A 16,825-nucleotide genomic window follows, 5' to 3' on the forward strand; every position below is an offset into this window, starting at 1 on the left:
CTGAGGATGGTGAGGATCGAGTGCGCTTATTCAGGAGACATTGTTACTAATAGTATTGCATACAAATGCTTGCAGAGAGGCTCTTTCTCCCCACCCTGGTGTCCCATGAAGATGTTCCTTGTCCTGTGGTTTTACCCAGGTTGACTCTGACTTACATCAGACCTTCGTTCATCGTGCTATCACCACAGCCATCTTGGGATGATTATTTAAATTTTTTATTTGGATTTATGCAATTGCATTTTTGGGATATCTTCTCAAATCAGTTCTTAACTTATTACATGTGGAAATGCCAGAGGATGCTCACCTAGAACAAATGTAAAGGGAATCGTGAGTTTAGCAGCAGCAAAGTAAAAATTAATGATGCTTAATATTTTTGTAAAGAAACAGAACATTTTATTTTGCCAGGGGCTTGTTGCCTACAGTGTGTCCTCTACTGAATAATCACCTCATTTTCAATGTGCCATATCAATAAATGATAGTTATTTTTAGTCCTTGAAAAACCATACAAAAGAGACTTTTGTGCTCACCGAAGGAACAGACCTGAAATCTCTATTTGAGAAAATTATATGTAAAATGATATTTAACACAGTTTTGGAAATGAATAATAACTTAATCATACCAGCTCAATTATATTCCTTTTTACATATTCTTCCTACTCTTTGTGACAATTACAAGCGTACAATTTTTACATAAGCTTTACATAGCTTCCCTCACAAAGTATATGAGGGTCTTTTTTTGGCTTTAATATTGCATCATAATAGTTTTCCATATAACAATATTATCTTCCTGTTTATAATTGTAATGAATTGCATACTCTTCTATTTGTTGAACATGTCATAATTCTCCAAATATTTCCTAGTTGTTAAACATTTAGGTTGTTTCTGTTTTATGTATTATTGTTAATGCAGCTATTATTTTTTGCCCATAGTGGCTTCTCTTACATTGTTTTCTTAGGATAACCTCCCAGAAATAGAATTGCTATTGAAAGAATGTGGATACCTTTCTAATTCATGATCCATCACATTATGTTGCTTTTTAAAAGGGCTGTTGCACAGCTCTGGCTGTTGCAGTATTCTTTCATAGCATAGGCGCCACTAACTAAGGATGGTCCTTATACCGGATGTTTATGGGTAGGTGGATTTATAGTCTTACACTGGAAAACAACTTAATCTTGGGGGTTATTTAAACGGAAAAGCCTAAGAAGAAGCTAGGACTATACCAAGGCAGGAGTTTCTAAGTTGTGCCTTTTTTTACTGGTACAATTGATTGTATCACATCATAACACTTGGCAGTTAATTGTGTCCAATTGGTGAGTTATTCCATTGTGTGTGTTTGTCACAGGTGTAGGTAGACTCTTGAATGCTGGTTCTATTGGAATTGAGAGAAAGAGAGGGTGCCAGGCATAAAACATACCATAAACATGACTCACATGGCTGTTTAAAAAGCTTTGATTTATGTTAGTACAGTATGGGCGGAAGTTGAAAATCTTACTGCCCCAGGGGCCTGGCAGGTGAAGCACACAGGAACTGCACATAAATGTGTGCAGGACAGGGTGTCAGGGATAGGGTAAAGCTGAAGTGCAGGACTTGTCTGAAAGGGGATACTGCTGTTTGGCTCCATCTCATGGCTGCCACAAGGGAATGCAGTCCAGCATCATTTTAGAGCTTGCAATTTTTCAGAAGAATTTGGAAATTTGGATAGTATCTGATATTTACAAGTGCCAACTAATGTAAACATTTACAAAACACTGTAGGCGTAATAAAAGTGTCCTGAAGCTTGATTTGCTCATTGCTGCCAGTTTGTGGGTGCTCTCACTTGACTATAACTATGATTCTGTGAAGTAGGCAGAAGGTAATTTTTTGTACAAACAAGGAAGCTGAGGCTTAGAAGTTATTGTTCAACAGTTCATGAACTGTGCCTGTCCCACTAGGATGTGAGCCTCATGAAAGCAGGACTATTGTCTCTTTTCTGCAATGCTCATAGCCCAGCTCCTAGAATAGTTTCTAGTGCATATTGGACACTCAATAAATATCTATTGAATTAATGAGTGATGAACAAATGAAAAGAGGTTAAATCACATGGCAAATAATATCTACATTTTTGTGCCAGATATTCCTCATGTTTTTTCTCACTTTGACATATACAACATTTTATGAAAGTAAAATTATTACCTCCATTTTATGGATCAGTAAACTGAGGCTCAGAGACATAAAGTAATTTGCTTGAATTCATATATAACTCTTAAGATGCAGAGTCAGAACCCAGATCTTCCATCTGGGTCTTGGCTCATTAACTTTGTCCTCAAACTAGCTTCCTTCATGGTTAAGAGGTGGCTGCTATAGATCCAGGTATCACATCCAGAATCTACAGGAAGAAGAGGGGCTTGTTTCTTCCTCATTTCTTTTCTTAAGAACAGGGAAACGTTTCCCAGAGGACTTCTCTCCATAGCTCATTGGCTAGATACTTCCTGTTCTGTGCCTTATCACTCACTGACATGGGAACAGGAGACCAATCCAAACCCATCCCCTAAACCAAGGGACTGGGCCCAGATGGCCACTGGAGAGAGCAGATAGAGTTGAATCCTAACAAAGCCAGGGTTATGATGGAATAGAGGAAGGGATGGGCTACCAGCTCTGTCTTCTCCAGCAGGCTGTGTGTGAAAGCAAAAATACAGATATGGTAGATCTTTTAAAATAAGAGCTTTTCCTTGAGCGTTTCATTTTGGGGAAGAAAGTAGATGACTGTTAAAGCTACTTATTCATGACACAAAGTTATATTTTGGAAAAACTTATTCTGAAGCTCCAGAGTGTTAAAGACACCTTCAGAGGGTTGGTTTTGCTCTGAAATTTCACAGCTGGTCAAGTCAGTGACCTACAAGAATGTTTCAGGGAAATACCAATGGTACCATTTAAATAACTGCATTTATAGCTACGTCAGGCTGCAATTCACATCATTGTACTGGTGTGTAATCAGCAAGAATTATGTGTATAACTAGACAAAAATGTTTATGAATTTATACCAAGGAATGAGGAAATGTAGTAGAAGCAGTGCAGGGCATTGGTTAGGAAGGCTGGCCTTGCAATCAGACCAAGGTTCATAGCCCATTTCTGCTGCTTCATTATCTAAAGATATCTTTAATCTTGTAAGGATTAAATGAGATACTGTCTGTAGTGATGCTTGCTAGCAGCTTGGCCTATGGCGAGTGCTTTGTAAATAGCAGCTTTATATCACTGTTATTTTCACTTAGCCCCAACACTAGTATTTTGGCTATTACTCAATCCCCAGGCCAGTGTTTAGCAATATTATCATTTCCAGTAATAACTTTTATTTTTTTCCTTATCAATAGGTTTAGTATTTATGCCAGTATTGGTCTCCCAATACTTTTGATAGATTTATAATTTCAATTGTCCACATAATCGCCTTTGTCAGTCTCCCCAAAGTCACAGGACGGTTAACAGCATGAAGGCTTCAAAAGGAGCAAACCTAAGTGATGTATGTGGGAGTCATTCTTGTTGCCTTGGCCTCACTACCCCTGCTCTGTATGCACTCTCTGAAGTCACAAGCCACCAATTTGTTCCAGTGGCTTCAAAGATGCACACTTACAAATTTCTGTTGTGAGCCATTTTCTTGAGAAAGTCGTGGTCTTAAAGTAAATGTTTTTTATTAGACAATTTGTTTTGCCCATAATTTACCAGGTGGTACATAGTCTTTGTTCATCAAATAATCCACACATTGTCATAGTTGAAATGACATTTCATTTAATTAATGTTAGTATTTCATCCAGTATTTCACAATAAAATTATAAAAGCAACTGGGTAATTTGCTCAGTTCTATAGCAAAAGTAGATGTTGAAACTCTTATTTTTCCTCTCAAAAAATTCGTCCCTGACTGTAATTAAGAAGCCTGTTTGACAAGCCATGGAATGCCTTAAGAAGCACCTTATCTCACAGTTTCTGTGGGGCCAGAATCCAGAAATAGCTTAGCTGGGTCCTTGGCTAAGGGTATCACAAAGCTGCAGTCAGGGTGTCAGTGAGACTGTCCTCAACTGGAGGCTCAATTTAGGGGAAAATCTGCTTCCAGGCTCACTTGGGATGTTTGCGAAAAAGCAAAAAACAAAAGACCCTGAGATCTTCATGTTTCTTGCTGTCTGTTGGAGGCTGCCCTCAGCATCTACAGGCTGCCCGTGGTTCCCTGCCAAATGGCTTTCTCCTAGGTGTGCAGCGTGGCAGTTTGCTTCTTCAAGGACAGTGGGAGAGTGAGAGTGGCTAGCAGGCCTGAGTCATATATAACATGACATAATTACAAGAGTCAGGGTCCATCACAGGTGCCATATTCTGTTGGGTAGAAGCAAGTCACAGGTCCCTCCCACGCTCAAGGGAAGGGATTACATAAAGATATGAACAATCAGAGTCAGGACCATAGGGGTACCTTAGAGCCTGCCCACCACAAGGAGCTTTGTATATTGTGACCACTACTGAATCCTTAGTGCCCTAAAATGGTGCCTGACACATGTTAGGGATTCAATAAATATTTACAGTTGAATGAATGAGTGAATGCAGATATTACTTCTTTGAAGTATGTATTGCTAGTGTTTTTTCCCCAAGCCTGTGGCTTACCTTTTGGTTTTGTTTATTAATCACGTTTTAATACAGAAATGTTAAATTTTAATTTAGACAAATTAACAAAATTTTTTTATCTTGGTTTGTTTTATTACTTTACATCTCAGGGAGTTTTCCTATCTAGAGAACAGATAAATATTTGCCTATATTTTCACTTAGGTTTTTAACTACTTCTTTATTTTTTTACGTTTATTGATTTATCTGGAAGGTCAACAGCTAAATGGAGAGTTGAACAGAATGTGGTGAATAATACTTTTTTCTTCACTGATCTTTTTTTACCTTATTTGGATTGTATTAAATATTATATACTAGCTTCTGGGCTCTCTACTTTGTCTCATTTATTTGTCATTCTATTCTTACTTCAATTACACACTTAAAAAATTATAGCGTTTTAAAAAATGCCAAGAAGTTGCTGTCAGACTCATTCCGTATAATAATTAGGCTATGTTATAAGCTGTTGTAACAGAGAGACTCCAAAATACAGAGACACAAATAAAATGGAAGCTTATTTATCTTTTGTGTAACAGTGTAGAGATGTGCAGAGTCCAGAGTAGGAGGGCAGGTCTCCCCAGAGTCATCTGGGGACCCAGGCTTCTTCTGTCTCGTAGCTCTGCCAGCCCCTAGACTGATGTCCTGGTCTGTGTGGTTGAAGTGGTTTCATATCCACATCCATCTTCCAGTCTGTTGGAAGAGGGTGCTGGAAGTCCTCGAAAAGTACCTTTGCCTTTGAGGTGATGAACCAGAAGTGGCACGCATGACTTCTGCTCACATCCCTTTCATGGAGACTACACTTTCTTGCCACAACTACCTTCAAGAGAGGCTAGGGAAAAATGGTATCAAATAGAGTAGACATGCATTTGACTACAATTTGAGGGGTTCTATTATATTTTTAAAAAAGAAAGATGTACCAAGGACAACAAATAGTCTGCCTCAGTCTAGTATTCATAGTTACAAATACTCATATTTAATAGGAAAGTAATAATCATGTTTTACCAAGTGAAGAAAAATCAACCTTTGGACATAGCAATAAGATATAAATATGTCCTGATTTTTGGTTTTAGATGGCGAGTAACCCATGTGCCAGGTAGCGTTCTATGCCAACCTTGAATGCCAACAGGAAGTCACTGGACAGCAAACTCTTCCAAGATCATAACTTGGCTATTGGAGCAACCTGGAAAAGAAGAAAAAAGAAAAACCATGGCAAAAGTAAATAGAGCTCGGTCTACCTCCCCTCCAGATGGAGGCTGGGGCTGGATGATTGTGGCTGGCTGTTTCCTTGTTACCATCTGCACCCGGGCAGTCACAAGGTAGGTAGGATTTTCTTCTTGACTTATTAAAATGACCTGGCCTGTCTTTTCTTTTAAATATGCTTCATTCTGTTTCTGAACCCATCATTGTGAAGATATGTGTGTGTGCATGTTGTGTGTGTGTGTATTTCCGTTGACTCTTCAGGTATCATTTCCTTTGCAAAGTATGTGATTCTCTCACACTTACGAGTCCCAGATAGTGGTCTTCTCATGTGGTGTGTGTGTATTTCGGTTGACTGCTCAGGTATCGTTTCCTTTGCAAAGTATGTGATTCTCTGACACTTATGAGTCCCAGATAGTGGTCTTTTCTATCATATCTGATATTTAAACCTGGAGTCTTAGGACATTTGTAGGCCAATGCTGTGACTGTTCCAGCCATTCATTTTCATAAGCAGCTCCAGAATATGTGGAAGGATGTAACATCTATTTCTTTTCACTCTTCATCTTCCACTCTTCAGTAATATGAAATACTTAAACCTAATCACATATGAAATAGCATGGGAAATGTCCTACAGTATTTTCATAATGAAATCACTTTTCTGGGGATCTTAAAGGATTGGTAAATGCACACCTGAGAAGGTAAGTTAGCTTAAGCTGGCATAGCTCCAGGGGAGGGTAAGATCATTTCTACAAGTGTGTTTCTCCAGAGTTTTAAACTCTGTCATCTTAATGATAAATCTAAATTAAGGTAGATCTTATTCCTTAAAGTTTTACAAAGCTAATAGGATGTGTGATCTATAATTCATAAATCAAGAAAAATACTATGGGCAAACTGATGGCAAGAGATCATAATCATAATGGTGTGATGTGGCTTTAAGTCTAGGGATGAGGAAAAGGGGTACCAGGTGACAAGAATATGATTGTAAAGTTTACACTGGATGTGTGAATGTATCACACAGAGTTAATCTTACACAAGGTTAGGGTCTATATTCATCCCAGAAAGGATAAAACTTGCAAGGCCAAAATAATCCTGGAAAATTCCTTGGCTCCCTAGGGCTCATTAAGCCCCTGGAAGCTTAAAACCTAGCATTTAAATGATTTTGCTTTATTTTGCATTTTGGCTGCTGTGGTGATGACTTCTAGGTTGAAGGAGAGCACATATATAGATACAGGGATTCTCTCATTCTTGCCTGCTCTCTTCTCCCTCTTACTTTTCTCCAAAGTCAGTGTGAATATGCCTAAGTTAGATGCATGTACATTAGGACTTATCCATCTCATTTGTATTTGGAGTAAATATGCATTTGAAATCTACATATGTTAGCTCTTTCCTCTACAGGTGTTTTCATTCAAATAGAAATCTTTATTTCTCTCCTCTGGCAGCAGACCCTTACAAGAAAGTAATTTGGACTAATTAATTTGATGGCATCATCAATACAGGCATCAATGTCCCTCCCATAACAAAGATACAATGCAGGATAGAATAAGATATTCATCTTTGCTACAGTAAGGGTTGGTTGATTGTGTGTCATAATAAACTACAGATTTGTTCAAAATAATATAATTGATGCTGAGTGGTTTTACACTGTTGGTGGGAATATAAATTAGTCCAACCATTGTGGAAGACAGTGTGGTGATTCCTCCCTGACCTAGAACCAGAAATACTATGAAGTGTGATTTTTTTTTTTTTTTTTTTTTTTTGAGACAGTGTCTCCCTCTGTTGCCCAGGCTGGAGTGCAATGGCGTGATCTCCACTCACTGTAACCTCTGCCTCCCAGATTCAAGCGATTCTCCTGCCTCAACCTCTGGAGTAGCTAGGATTACAGGGATACAAAATTTTGTACTGGGATACAAAAATTACGCCTGGCTAATTTTTGTATTTTTAGTAGAGACGGGGTTTCACCACGTTGGTCAAGCTGGTCTTGAACTCTTGACCTCAGGTGATCCACACGCCTCAGCCTCCCAAAGTGTTGAGATTACAGACGTGAGCCACTGCGCCCTGCCAAAGTATGATTCTTAAGAAGACCTCTGTAAGAGGAATTGGGAGACAATTATCCCTTTGGCATTGTGACTTCTCATCACTCATATGACAGCTCCCTGGACATTAAGAAGTCTAGATTATGAGTCTATAATATGAGTCTGTAAGACTCATCTATATTATGAGTCTTGTGTTCTGGGTTTGAGGAAGTTGTGGAGTTAAAAGGAATCCCTATCCTTGGTCCTTCCTATGGAAGTTTCCATCATTCCCATGATGAGGGAGTTCTGGAAGTGGGCACAATGCTTTAGAAGGAGGGATCATGCTGGAATCTTAGGGGTAGTTGAGTCTTCATGATGAAGTTGCACTTCTGTGGAGCTGCCCATAGTGCTTTTAGACGAGATACTAAGATAAGTCTCCCAATCACATTGTCTCATGTGAGCCTTGTGATTTATTCACCCTCTATTTAATAGATTAGGACACTGATGCTCAGAAAGATTGACTTGTCTACATTTATTTTATTTTATTTTGAGGCAGAGTTTCACTCTTATTGCCTGGGCTGGAGTGCAGTGGCATGATCTCGGCTCACTGCAACCTCCGCCTCCTGGGTTCAAGTGATTCTCCTGTCTCAGCCTCCTGAGTAGCTGGGATTACAGGTGCGTGCCACCACACCCAGCTAATTTTTTGTATTATTAGTAGAGATGGGGTTTCACCATGTTGGCCAGGATGGTCTCAAACTCCTGACATCAGGTGATCTGCCGCCTCGGCCTCCCAAAGTGCTGAGATTACAGGGGAGAGCCACCATGCCCGGCCTACATTTCTTTTTGTCTAGTAGGACAGAGCTGGACTAGAATTCTAGTTTTTTGTTTGTTTGTCACTTTACATACATTCATAATCCATTGACTCTTGAAACACACACACACACACACACACACAAACACACACACACAAAAACACAGAAACCACTATGCTCTTTCCAATATATAACTAAATAGCTTCCTAAACTATTCTCATGCATATACCACACTTCTACCTGCCCCTGCATATATACTACACACACACAAGCATACACATACACACACAAACATGCAAACTCGGCAGCTTATCCTTCAGAACAATTGTGTATTACAAGACATGGGTTTTTTAAAAAAAATAACTGCCTTGGTTATGAGAGTCATTGTCTTAACATGGGCAACTTCTTAATATCCAGCGAGCTGTCATATCAGCGATGTGAAGTCATAGTACCAAGGGAATAAATGTCTCCAAATTACTCTTACAGAGGCCCTCTTAAGAATCACACTTCAGACTAAGGAACCTAGGAACCAAGGAATTAATTATCTTTTCTTCTCATAAAATGTATATCTTAGTGCAAAATTCTTCCATAGGAAAAATTGCAGAGGAACAGGTATTCCTGAGTGCTCTTCAACTACTTTTCTCCTTACTTTCCACAGTGTTTTACTTTAGTGTAAACTTCCTAGGCTTGCCCCTCCTCCGACATACCACAGACAAATAGGAAAAAGTGAAACACATCTTACTTGCACAATTTTTTTCCAGTAAGATCAAAAGTTAACTCAAGAGCCTAAAGTGGTTTGTTAACTCGCCCCACATTGCAATTTATAGGAAGGGGATAATCCATCCTGATTTACCATCACCTCATGATTCTTTCTATTCTTTGAAATTCATGATTGGATGTATTTTAAGAACTTAAAAATTGTTTAAAAGTGTCAGGAGTAATCACTAATAATACCTCTTTATCACCTTGTTCCCAACCAAATCCTAATTAAGTAAAGCTCTTCAGTATGTGAACAGTAAAGGCAATTTATTCTATCTGCTTAATATTAAGCTGTATCCAAGTATGAATTTGATGATGAAGAATCGAAAGGCAAAATCAGTTCACTCCAGAAATACCTTCCGGTGGTAGAATGCCTGTCACTTGAGTCATTTCCGTAATTATAGTTGGTGCGCTTATGCCAAATCTTTCAATTGGATAACTAAGGGAACTTAACTCTTAAGTCCTCTGTACACCAAAAAAGAAGTAAGTAGATAGCTCCAAAGTGCCTAATACTGTTATTTTTCAGACAGGTAGATAGACCCAAAGGTCAAATTCTCATACTTCTGTCTGTGGAAGAACCATGAAGAGAATGAAACTCATAGATGCCCAATTTTGTGTTATCACTTGACCAGTCTAACATGTGTGACTGAAAACCCCTGCCTCGTTTGGCCAGAGGTATATGGGCTAATGCATATTGGATTCAATTGGCGATGATACTGGAGGAGTTCCCTACGTAACAGCTGCTTAGATTTGGCAGCACTATAAACAATTTTATCTTTATCAACAGCAAATGGATGCTGGTTCTTTAAAGAAGAAAAAATTTGCTAATCCCTCTGTCTGAAAAAGAACGTCTATGGTATGCTCCTATCTACAAATAAATAGACAAACCTCCCAGGCGGAACCCAGGTCATCCACATATGCTAACATCTTTCATTATTGATCCTCAGGGACACAGTGGATGTTATACAGAGTTTTCCAGGCCCTTCTCCATCTTTAGGATAACTCAGGACACCACAATCACAATCAGACTTGGGGTAAATATGTTTATACTGCTGCTCTCAGTTTCCACTAAACAAATTACAATAACATTACAGTCTGAATATTTTTGAAAAAGTCATAGGGGGAGAGAACTTTGTTCCAAAAAGAAATAGTAGCTAAAGCAGGATGGAATAAAGGACGCTTAGTTCAGAAAATTCTGGCTAATTCAATGTTCTGTGTAAAATTAAGTACATGTGTTCTCTGCCTACAAAAAATATGTAGTAACTGGTTGTACATAAAAATATTCAATAAAGATTAAAAAAAAGAATCACACTTCATGGTATTTCTGGTTCTAGGTCTTTGAGGAATCACTGCACTGTCTTCTACAATGGTTGAACTAATCTATATTCCTGTGAATAGTTTAAAAGTGTTGCTATCTCTCTGCAGCCCTGCCAGCATCTGTTGTTTCTTGACTTTTTAATAATCACCATTCTGACTGGTGTGAGATGGTATCTCATTGTGGTTTTGATTAGCATTTTTCTAATGATCAGTGATGTTGAGCTTTTTTTATGTTTGTTGGCCGCATAAATGTCTTCTTTTCAGAAGCATCTGTTCATGTCCTTTGCCCACATTTTAATGGGGTTTTTTGTTTTTTTCTTGTAAGTTTGTTTAAGTTCCTTGTAGATTCTGGATATTAGACCTTTGTCAGATGGATAGGTTGCAAAAATTTTCTCCCATTCTGTAGGTTGTCTGTTCACTCTGATGATAGTTTCTTTTGCTGTGCAGAAGCTCTTTAGTTTAATTAGATCCTATTTGTCAATTTTTGCACAGAAATACCATTTGACCCAGCAATCCCATTACGGGGTATATACCCAAAGGAATATAAATCATTCTATTATAATATAAAGCTTTATGCACACGTATGTTCAGTGCTGCCCTATTCACAATAGCAAAGACATGGAATCAACCCAAATGCCCATCAGTGATAGACTGGATAAAGAAAATGTGGTACACATATACCACTATGTATATACTATGCAGCCATAAAAAGGAATAAGATCATGTCCTTTGCAGGGACATGAATGGAGCTGGAAGCGATTATCCTTAGGAAGCTAACACAGGAACAGAAAACCAAACACTCCATGTTCTCAATCATAAGTGGAAGCTGAACAATGAGAACACATGGACACAGGGAGGGGAACAACACACACTGGGGCCTGTTGGGGTGGGGGAGTGGGAAGAGGGAGAGCATCAGGAAAAATAGCTAATGCATGCTGGGCTTAATACTTAGGTGATGGGTTGATAGTTGCAGCAAACCACCATGGCACACATTTATCTATGTAACAAACCTGCACATACTGCACAAGTAACCCAGAACTTAAAGTAAAATAAAATAAAATTTTTAAAAATGAGAAAAAAAAGAATCACACTTCATGTGTAATTGCAGGCTATTCTGTTCATAAATTGGCCACTTGAATTGGGTTGATACTTAAAAAGCAATGTTTGATTTAAATGTCCAAAACCCTGTCCCCCTCCAGGTCTGAGACCTATTTTTCTCTAAGTCTACTGGGTCCAAATTAACTTAGCTGCAATATATGTCTAGAATCCTATGGGATTGTAGAGCTCTTTTGAACTCTCTTAACAATAGTTGAATTCTTATAATAATTGCCAACTTTAGCTGAGCACTTACATTGTGCATGTTGGCATTCTTCAAGCATTTTTTATGGATTAAATCATTTAATCCTCATAACACACAGCAGTTGAAGAACATGTCCAAGGTCCCATGGTTAGTAAGTGGCAGGACTTTTAGCCACTAGGCTACAATGCCCCAGTAGATCAATTCTGGTATGCCAGATGTTGTCAGCACTCACTGTATAGGAGACAGAGCAAAATTTTACAGCAAAGTGGCAAGATTGAGACAGCAATCCTACTGGCCTCTGAGAGAAGGTATTTTTGAGAATGTCATTTCGTAACAGATGACACTTGGTGATACTTTATTTCCACATTCTTATGAACAGAGCCTATGAACCCTGAAAGTTGTTAGGAGTTGTTTGCTACTGCAGCATAATCCAGCCCATTCTGACTGATGCAGTCATGTTTACCAAAATGCTTAATTTAGAGATGAAGAGACTGAGGCCCTGAGGGATTAAGAAGCTTTATCAAAAACCTCAGTTACCTAGGGTGAGAACCAGGGATCAGGACCCTGCTTCACTGTAAAATATTTCAAAGAACAACCAAAATAATAAAAATAATTTCTGGAGTGAGATGCACACATGCTCCCAATAAAATTTCATTTATTTAAGATCATGCCTGTGTTCAGAGGCATACATCAAGAAACTACTACTCAAAAAGTTCTGTAGTGCTTTTCCCCTTTGAGAACAGATAAGTGATACAATATTCTTCCCATATTTCATGAAAGTCACAATCATTCAGAAGCCTGTATGTGGTTATTAGAAAATTTGCCTTTCTTAAGCCTGCTTACATGTTTAGATGAGAATTTCAGATATTAATTTTGATTTCTGTATATCTAAAGTTTGATTCATGTGACTGATTAAGTCATCTAAGAAAACCAGCAAGCAGAAATCAAAGTAACTTTTAAAAAAAGTGACAAGGGACAGACATGGTTACACTACTAAGTTCCCCAAAACAGTTTAGTGAAAAAAAGATATTATTATTTATAATTTGAAAATATCATCATCTGGGGGCTCTTTTCTCTTAGACATCATGTGATCCTCTTACATCCCCAGCTTCTGCATCTCCCTCTTGTGGATTTGTTTTCTCAGCTTGTAACACTCATTTTCTTCACATCCCTACTTTACCTCACCTAGCCACATGTTCCTATATAGCTACCATCCAGTCTTCCTCCTTCTTCCCTTTCTCATTCACAGTTCTTGAAGTTGCTACTCAATCATTTTCACTTCCTTGTCTTCTAGTCACTTCCTCTACCAACTTTAATCCTTCCTCCTTTCCTTTGGCTTGCTTCCCTTGAAAAGTGTTTTATGAACACCAAGTATATGACAGGTACTATACTAGATATTTGGGATTCAGTGTGAGATAAGACAGACATGGTCTTTGCTCTCACAGGGTAACAGTCTAGTGAAGAATATAAACAAATGCAAAGGGAATTGCCACACAGTGTGATAAATGTCCAGCATGTAGTTGAAACACATAAGAGTGGAATCAAGAGAGACTTGAGTGGTCAGGGAAACCTTCCTGGAGGAAGGTTAGCTTGAGACTAAAGAATGTGGGAGGTTGGGAGAGCATGCTAGAAATGAAAAAAAAAGTTAAGGCTCAAAGATATAAAAAAAAAAAAAAGAAGCATGGGTGATGTGTTGAAAGAGGCAGACAGAAGTTCAGTATTGCTGAAGTGAAGAACCCGACAGGTGCACAGAAAAGAGGCACACTAAGAAGCGCTAGCTCATGCAATCTCCTAAGTCAGGTTAAAAAGTATGAAGCATTAGGATCTGATTTGTATTCTAGAACATTGAGTGTAGAATGTACTGAAGGTAGCCTGGTGTGAATTCAGGAAGATTAGGAGGGTTTTGGCTGCAGTATCAGAGAAAGGTGCTGGTGTGAATGATGAATAGTAAGGGGGATAGAGATATGAATATGTTGAGGAATTTGAAGGATATGTATGAGATAGTGACTTATGCCTATAATCCCAGCACTTTGGGAGGCTGAGACGAGAGGATTACTTGTGCCCAAGAGTTAGAGACCAGCCTGGGTAACATAGGAAGACCTTGTCTCTAGCTGGGCATGGTGGCGCACTCCTGTGGTTTCAGCTATTGGAGAGTCTGAGGTAGGGGGTAGGCGAATCGCTTGAGCCCAGGAGGTCAAGGCTGCAGTGATCACACCACTCCACACACACTGCACTCCAGCCTGGGCAACAGAGCTGAGACAAACGAAGGAAGGGAGGGAGGGAGGCAGGCAATAAAAGTAAAAAAAAAAAAAAAAAAAAAGAAAGAGAAAGAGAATAAGTAGAACTTGGCAATTGAGTAGATCAGTCGTTCTCAGGCAGAGTGATTTTGGTCTCCAGGGTACACTTAGCAATGTTTGGAGACATTTTGTGTAGAAGCCAGGGATGCTGCTAAACATCCTACAATGTGCAAGAAAGCCCCCTACAACAAATAATTATCTGGCCCCAAATGTCAATAGTGCTTCCACTGAGAAGCCCTGGGGTAAGGATAACTAGACTACAGTCATGTGTTGCTTAATGACGGGGATGTGTTCTGAGAAATATATCATTAAGCAATTTCATTGTTGTGTGAACATCACAGAGTGCACTCACACAAGCCTAGAAAGTAGCGCATACTGCACACCTAGGCTATATCGTATAACCTATTACTCCTAAGCTACAAACCTGTACAGCATGTTACTGTATGATACTGAATACTGTAGGCAATTGTAACACAATGGTAAGTGCTTGTGTATATAAACATAGAAAAGGTACAGTAAAAATATGATATTATAATCTTACGAAGTCACCATTGTATATGTAGTCTATTGTTGATCAAAATGTCATTATGTGGTACTTGTCTGCAGTTTATAATGAGGGTAAATCCAAGAAATCATTATTCACTTAAATTGAAGTCCTAGTGGTTAGGAGAAAATAATAAACTTTTTAGTATTAGACTAGCAATTTTTAGAATGTTAAGAAACATCATAAGGTTTTTGTTATTGTTTGCACTGAATTAAAGCTAGTTTGACTGTTGCAGTTAATCAATGCCAGGCAGTTCATGTTACCATTCTCTCTGTCATTGGGTGTGACTGTTTAATACTCCAAGTTCCAATATAATTATTAATCTAGCATCAGATCTGCTGCAGCATATCTGGTTTCTTAAATCACTGGATAGAGAAGGACCACTGTTTATACCCTTTGACAGAGAATTACATATAGCATTCAGTGTGGCATGCAAGAATGGGACTGTGGTGAACACAGAGATGTGCCACTCATTTGGCCTTAGCTGCAGGGTGTACAGTCAGCAGAGCCTGCAGCTGTCAGTTCTTAGGTCCCCCTCACCTGCAGAAAGCTGCCTCTCCCAAGAGCAGACCCTTGGGCGTAGAGGGGGCACCCACCGCCAATGGCTGATTGAGGATGCGCATTAGGGCTGAACCATTTCATTTGGGATTGACTGAGAATTTGTTAGGCCTGCATTGCAGTTCGACCTCTGCATAATCCTGCATCCTTCCCTTTCCTTCTACAAGTGTTGATCCTTACTGTATGCCCCGCATGCCAAACTTCATCCCACCTTCTGCTGGGACTTAGAATTTAGCTCACCACATTGTTCCATTTTCTCTTTCCTACCACAAGGATCAACAACAAAATTATGGGGACCAGTGCAAAATGAAAATACAGGGCCCCTTGCTCAAAAAGCAGGGGAAAATGCTGTTAAATGTACTAAAATAGAAAGCTTTTTCCTTTCTTCAGTGGTCTCTTTAAATTTTTCACGATGTTTAAATTTGCTATTTAGTGTTATTCTAAGTAAAGAAAATGAGAGTGTGAAATAATTAGAATGAATTGACCACACATCTTTATGTTTTGCAATGTCAGCTTTAAATGCAAATATGAGTCTTGAACTCATATATGGAATCACTGAAGTCACACAAATCTTACTTTGTAGCTCATACATACATACGTATTTCATTTTCCATCAGAACAGTAGAAACCCTGCACAAAACTAACTCAACTGTTTTTATTTGACTTCCTGAAACTTGCACATCCTATCGACATTCTCCTACCTTCAGCTTATTGATGACTAAGGAAGGACTGAAAGGGAATGGAAATATGGGTTGGCTGATCTTTTTGTTTCCTTCTATGCCATCACCCTCAACATTAGTGGTTCGCTAATACAAGGAAGTGATATGAATGAAAAAGGATATGATAGAAATCCTTGGTCCTTTGTGATTCTTATAACACCACTGCCTTCTTTCTGCATTTGAAGCAGGTTTTGGTTCAAAAGGAAAACATAGCCTCTTGGGGCTGGTAGACCCTTCTTTTCCTATCCCCAGGCCTGCTAAGTTGTAGATGTGACACACTTACTTCATACTGGCTTTGAGTCTTAACTGAACTCTCTCGAATCGTGGGCCTAGCAGAACACTGTGCTTATGGGACATCTCTAACACTGTGTGTGAATGGTGCATCACAGAACTGCAGAAACACATATTGCATGTATCTCCTCTGCTCACATGAAGTCTCCATTGTTCCATTGCACTGCACTTATGAAACACAAATTCAAATATAAAATTATTAAGCTTGTAATCCCAGCACTTTGGGAGGCCGAGGTGGGTGGATCACCTGAGGTCAGGAGTTCGAGACCAACCTGACCAATATGATGAAACCCCGTCTCCACTAAAAATACAAAAATTAGTCGGGCGTGGTGGCACGCACCTGTAATCCCAGCTACTTGGGAGGCTGAGACAGGAGAATCGCTTGAACCTGGAAGGCGGAGGTTGCAGT

General features: G+C 39.0%; 1 protein-coding gene and 1 long non-coding RNA gene across 2 annotated transcripts in view; one reads left to right on the top strand and one right to left on the bottom strand.

Moving 5' to 3' along the window:
• The window catches only part of SLC16A12 (solute carrier family 16 member 12), a 105,053-nt gene that overhangs the window by 67,457 nt on the left and 20,771 nt on the right, over positions 1–16,825 (top strand). Inside the window, exon 3 of the mRNA XM_032137183.2 lies at positions 5,681–5,926. Within this exon, the coding sequence (XP_031993074.1) occupies positions 5,727–5,926 (200 nt within the window). The 5' untranslated portion in view covers positions 5,681–5,726. The remainder of the gene's footprint in view (positions 1–5,680; positions 5,927–16,825) is intronic.
• LOC116457755 (uncharacterized) lies at positions 183–12,317 on the bottom strand. The gene is made up of 3 exons (XR_004245100.1): positions 12,059–12,317; positions 5,613–5,790; positions 183–304 (listed from the first exon to the last, which is right to left on the bottom strand). It is a non-coding gene; the product is annotated as an uncharacterized LOC116457755 (long non-coding RNA).

Source organism: Hylobates moloch, unplaced genomic scaffold, assembly GCF_009828535.3.
Source record: "Hylobates moloch isolate HMO894 unplaced genomic scaffold, HMol_V3 SCAFFOLD_3, whole genome shotgun sequence".
In the NCBI taxonomy this organism is placed as follows: Eukaryota; Metazoa; Chordata; class Mammalia; order Primates; family Hylobatidae; genus Hylobates; species Hylobates moloch.